General features: G+C 34.9%; 1 protein-coding gene across 1 annotated transcript in view; it reads left to right on the top strand.

The window, feature by feature from the left end:
• Positions 1-4,503, top strand: part of LOC107696415 (sphingomyelin phosphodiesterase 2) — an 8,813-nt gene extending 4,310 nt beyond the window's left edge. Inside the window, exons 6-11 of the mRNA XM_016496726.1 lie at positions 478-567; positions 963-1,045; positions 1,314-1,446; positions 1,562-1,666; positions 2,846-3,014; positions 3,856-4,503. Coding sequence (XP_016352212.1) covers positions 478-567; positions 963-1,045; positions 1,314-1,446; positions 1,562-1,666; positions 2,846-3,014; positions 3,856-4,256 — 981 coding nt within the window. The 3' untranslated portion in view covers positions 4,257-4,503. The remainder of the gene's footprint in view (positions 1-477; positions 568-962; positions 1,046-1,313; positions 1,447-1,561; positions 1,667-2,845; positions 3,015-3,855) is intronic.
• Positions 4,504-6,163: the final 1,660 nt, after the last annotated feature.

Below are 6,163 nucleotides of genomic sequence, written 5' to 3'. Positions count from 1 at the left end.
TTTAGAACTACAGTAACATCTGATTTCTCTCAACATGGGGACAGGAGAGCTGTCAATCAATAAATTGGAAAAAAAATGAAGTTGCATTGCTTATTTGAAAAAGTAACTCCGATATTCTCTTGTAAATTAAAAAGTAATGCGTTACTTTACTAGTTACTTGAAAAAAGTAATCTGATTACGTAACTCGCGTTACTTGTAATGCGTTACCCCCAACACTGCCCTTGAGTGCCGTATTGTTTTCATAAAATACTTACTACTATGCATAATAAAAATATGTATTTAAACAGTATTTTTATGCCGATCCACTAATTGTCACCTTAACCAGCCAAAGCCTGGCCCTGTGTAACGTAAAAGTGCACCTCTTATAGACACACACTCTCTACCTGTTGTAAATAAACAGTTTTATGAGACATTTATGTGGCATCAGTTTCTGTGTGGTTGGTCTGATGGCTTGTTAATGATCTATTCTCATATCAGGCACAACATGGTGACTGGTTTGGTGGGAAAGCTGTCGGGAAGGTCTTGCTTAACATCAATGGGCTGAAGATTCATGTTTTTGTCACTCATGTAAGTTCATGGCATGCATAATGCGAATATCAGTGTTATTTTAGTATTACTTATTTATTATAGTATTTAATCATTTTTATTTTTGTATTATATATTTATTATTTTAGTGTTTATTATTGTTCTTATGTTTTATATTTTCAGTTTTCATTTTAGTATAAGTTTTAGTGATTTTGTTTTGTGCTTTTGTCATTTTTTGTTTCGGTTTAGCTTTAATTTATTTTTATTTCAATTTTATTTTATTTCAGTATTTCATCTAATATCTCTTTCATTTCAGCTACATGTCGAATTAATAAAATGTTTTATAACTTGTATTTAGTTTCCAACACTGGCATGAATGCTGGCACATATGTTTGTGTGTTTATACCCTGTGTTACAGCAGATTCTTCTCTTCACAGCTGCATGCAGAATATTGCAGAGAGAAAGACTCGTATCTCCCGCACCGAGTGGTTCAAGCCTGGGAGCTGCAACAGTTCATAAGGTGCTAAACATCTGCTATATTTACCCATGGCTGCAGGTTTATTTTCAAGTCTAATATAGGTTTCAATTGCTTAGTTCTTCAATAACAGCCTCTTTGTAAAACTGCATCACATTGCAACAGATTCATAAAGCAGTGCATTTAATTGTGACCTTTCGTCTCACAAATCAGACTTTTTTTCTTGCAATATTGAGTTTATATCTCGCACTTTTTTTTCTCAGAACGGGCTTGCATAAATAACACTTACGACTGACTGTCTTTTTCCATAAAGGCACACTAGTGCTGCAGCGGACGTGGTGATCCTGGGTGGAGATCTGAACATGCACCCGGACGATCTCGGCACCAGACTGTTGAGGAACTACACAGGACTTCAGGACGGCTTCAATGAGGCCGTTAACTTTGATGTTAGTACTGCAGCGTGATGCTACCTGAAAATTCATAATTACTGAGTGTGTGTAATGAAAGTCACCTAGCTTTCTAAGTTATGATTTATAATGACCTCCCCATCATTAATACCAGGGATGTGAGGAGGGACACACTCATATATCTGAAAACCCATTCACAAACACGGATAATCTTGTTCCATTTGGTGGAGGAATCCGGATAGATTACATCCTGTTCAAGGTAAATATTAGATATTTGTTACATTTTCTACTGTTTCTATTATTAAATAGTGTTTTCTGTTATTAAGTGGTGTTTGTCTGGTTTAGTCATTTAAACAAAAGTAACTCCGAAGTAACTCATCCTACAGACACGAATGACCAGAAAATTAAACCAATTATTATTATTAAACAAAATTATTGCTTCCATAACAGATCTACTTCTCTTTAAAACAGTTGAGAACAACTGTTTTAAAGAGAAGTAGATCTGTTATGGAAGCAATAATTTTGTTTAATAATAATAATTGGTTTAATTTTCTGGTCATTCGTGTCTGTAGGATGAGTTACTTCGGAGTTACTTTTGTTTAAATGACTAAACCAGACAAACACCACTTAATAACAGAAAACACTATTTAATAATAGAAACAGTAGAAAATGTAACAAATATCTAATATTTACCTTGAACAGGATGTAATCTATCCGGATTCCTCCACCAAATGGAACAAGATTATCCGTGTTTGTGAATGGGTTTTCAGATATATGAGTGTGTCCCTCCTCACATCCCTGGTATTAATGATGGGGAGGTCATTATAAATCATAACTTAGAAAGCTAGGTGACTTTCATTACACACACTCAGTAATTATGAATTTTCAGGTAGCATCACGCTGCAGTACTAACATCAAAGTTAACGGCCTCATTGAAGCCGTCCTGAAGTCCTGTGTAGTTCCTCAACAGTCTGGTGCCGAGATCGTCCGGGTGCATGTTCAGATCTCCACCCAGGATCACCACGTCCGCTGCAGCACTAGTGTGCCTTTATGGAAAAAGACAGTCAGTCGTAAGTGTTATTTATGCAAGCCCGTTCTGAGAAAAAAAAGTGCGAGATATAAACTCAATATATTCTTTTAATTTAATTAACAATCCATTAAATAATATTAAAAGATACAACTTCTGATTTTAATAATTTATTAGTAAATGTTGAAATTACCATTATTGAGATATAAATGCTTTAGAAGTATTTTTCATTGTTTATTAGTGTAGTTAACAAATGGAACCTTTTTGTAAAGCGTTACCATTTCTATTATTATTATTATTATACTATTTGTATCTATTATCATATTATTATTTTGTTGTCTGTTATTATACACATTTTTAGCTTTCTGTATTTGTATGCACATGAACGCTAACACTGCTGTTTCTTGGCAGGGATCAGGGGAAGTAGATGTGAGCTGTGAGTCTTTGTCTACTACTAAAGGTCCTCTTCCTGGACATCCCTTTCCTTACTCTGACCACGAGGCTCTCACAGCCGAGTTCCTGTTTACACTGACTACAAAGGGAAATGGGTGCTCAGAGAGACAATCTGGCTGTGGTTCAGGTATTTGCGCTTCAATGTTGGGGTCATAAAATATTAAATGCACACACATTTTTGCTTAAACAAAAAGCATCTTGCCAATAAACCAATGCTCTTTATTTTGATGCGCTTTAATAAAGTTTGGAAATTGACTGCATGCATGTTTTTTGGATGTGCAACATGATTTTAAGGGACAGTTCACCCAAAAATATGAATTTACTCAATGTCATATCGCTTAAAACTTAAAAAAAAATATATATTTTTTAATGGTTTTAGGTTAAACGATTATTAAAGATTATTCTGCAATTGTTTTTTTGACAAAAGTAGATTTTTTTTTGTATGTTTTTGAAAGAATTCTCTTCTGCTCACCAAGGCTGCATTTATTTGATTCAAAATACAGTAAAAACAGTAATATTGTAAAATATTATTACTATTTTAAATAACTGTTTCATATTTGAATATATTGTAAAATGTAGTTTATTCCTGTGATGCAAAGCTGAATTTTCAGCATCATTACTCCAGTCTTCAGTGTCACATGATCCCTCAGAAATCATTCTAATATGCTGATTTGCTGCTCAAGAAACATTTCTTCTTATTATTAAATTGAAAACAGTTGTGCTGCTTAATAATTTTTGTGGAAACAGTAATACAGAAAGAAAGCTGAATATAAGGTTCAAAAGAACAGCATTTATTTGAAATATAATTATTTTGTAACATTATAAATGTCTTTACTGTAACTTTTGATCAATTTAATCCATCCTTGCTGAATAAAAGTATTTATTTCTTTTAAAAAAATCTCACTGACCCCAAACTTTTAAATGTTAGTGTTATGTTTTTCCATTCTGTCACTTTGTTTCTTTCTCAGGTAAGCTTCCTGAGCTGGTCAACACAGTCAATGAAGCTCGCACTGAAGTAAAGGTGGGTCTCCACTGTGCTGAACGCATGCGCCACACCGCGGCGCGTACAGGCATTATGGGTCTTGTCCTGTTAGTGCTTGAGCTGGCAATCGCTGCTGTCCCATTGTTTGCTCTGGGAGCTGAACAGCCCTTTCCCAAAGCCTCTTTCTACCTGCTGGGGGCACTGTGCTTTGCCATCCTTTTCTCCACACTGTTGCTGTACGTCTTTTACAGCATGGAGGTGAAGGCACTGCAAGGCACTGAGGACCAGATGAGACTGGCACTAAATAGCCTTCAAGAACGTCTTAAGGAGTCCCCCAAGGTTTTATCCTCGGACCATTTGCAAAATCCACTAGATGGCAATTTGTAGCCAGATAGATAAACCAATGTAGCATTTGAATGGAATTATGAACGTTTTATGGAATTGTGAAAATCACAATTTTATGACATCTTGTCCAGTTTTATTAACTATGCAGCTTTTTCACACCGATATCAAGGATACTTGTTCCTGGGAGCAAAGAATCCAGAAAAATAGTCAAGATGTTTGTAAAATCATTAGTTGCATGACAGATCTACTTCACTTTACTTAATTACTTAACAATGGTTCTCAACCAGGGTCACAGAATGACTTAAAATTACATATATTATTAATATAAAAATCAATTAACATTGTTAATATACAACTTAATATTGTTAATATTAATAATTATGAATTAAAAATAACTATTAAAAATGGATTAATTCAGTTATCTAAATTGAAATGCTAACAATACAATACATAAACTCAAGATGTAAACTCTCCTTATTTGAAGGACATACAATATACGTGTGTGCACACACACACACACAAATAGGTTGAACAGAGAGAGCCACTGTTTTAGAAGAATGGACCAGTATGAACCATGTATGATAGGTTATAATTACTTGCTAATTGAATATTGCTTTCTTTGTTAACGTTTGTAAATGGAGACCTGCTGGGCAGGTGTTTTGGTCCTTCATATGTTAAATGTTTCCAATCATCAGCTCGTGACATTTTGTGCATTCATTGTGAATTGGGTGGTTAACGGTTAAAGTTATGGCCACGATAAGGCCATTTTGGGAAACCAAAATCTTCAGTTATTTTCAGTTTCTGTTTGGGAAAGTCAAGCGGAGAAGAATAAAAGCATACAGTGTACTGTAACTGTGTATTTTCCTTTTGTTTAATCTGTCAACAACCTCATGTATATCTAATATAACAGGTTTATTACATAACTGTACCTTTTATAAAAAGAATAATCAATGCACATCAATTTTTCAGCAATCTGGTGATGTTTTTACGTTGGTTTTAATGTGATCTACTTGCCACAAGGGTGCAGTGTTGGTTAAGAATTATGAGAATCTTTAGTAATTTAAGAAATTGTTCATGGTAGATGTTATTACACAAATATACAGTATACTGACAGTTACTACGGTACATTTAGTAGATATTAGAACTAGTTCCGTTTTTGAAAATGAAAATTTTCATCTTTTCCAAAATTTACATCAATAATTGAAAATGCTGAACTAGAGATACTTGATAGAGACAAAGATATTTGTGTGTGTATGTAACTTAAGTACTCACAGTAAAATAGTTTTTAATTGTGTGGTTATATAGTCAGACTTAAGAAGTACAAGAAGGGAAAGTGACCTCTCCTTCTCTTTGTTGCTTCAGAACAGGACAAACCCATTCGCCGTCTTAAAAGGTATACGCTGTCATTTACTGTTGAAGTGTTGTAACATTAATGATGATACATTTGTGGAGTGGGACTTGCCCATGCAGATGATTTGGGTGCAGTTTTGTTATGGGTGTGGTTGGAGCTGCTGTCTGCACATGTGTTGTTACTAATGCCGTCTGCTGGTCTGAGTCCTCGCCTTAGTCATAGAGGTTCTCAGCAGCTGTGCTCATGGCCTCAGGATTGCATGTAAAAAGGTCTTTGTTCATAAGGAAACAATGTCTTAAATTAATAGGTAGAAAAACATGTGTTATACTATTTGCAGTGCTAGTGAAAGACTAAAAGTAAACGCTGAAAGTGAAATGGTACTTGAGAGTTCATTCGGGGTTGCTCAGATTGCTTCAACCCTCTGAAGACACCTGATGGGCAGTTCTCTAAACGTTTCTGCAAGAACTGGATTGGGAACTTTTCCCCTAGTAACTCATAAGAAAGATTTTGAGGGCTTATTGAAGGACTACTAGAGTGTGTGTGTGTGTGTGTGTGTGTGTGTGTGTGTGTGTGTGTGTGTGTGTGTGTGTGTATATAT

The sequence above is a fragment of the Sinocyclocheilus anshuiensis genome, unplaced genomic scaffold, assembly GCF_001515605.1.
Source record: "Sinocyclocheilus anshuiensis isolate Anshui unplaced genomic scaffold, SAMN03320099.WGS_v1.1 scaffold522, whole genome shotgun sequence".
NCBI classification, from domain to species: Eukaryota; Metazoa; Chordata; class Actinopteri; order Cypriniformes; family Cyprinidae; genus Sinocyclocheilus; species Sinocyclocheilus anshuiensis.
This window is presented reverse-complemented; position numbering and strand designations above follow the sequence as displayed.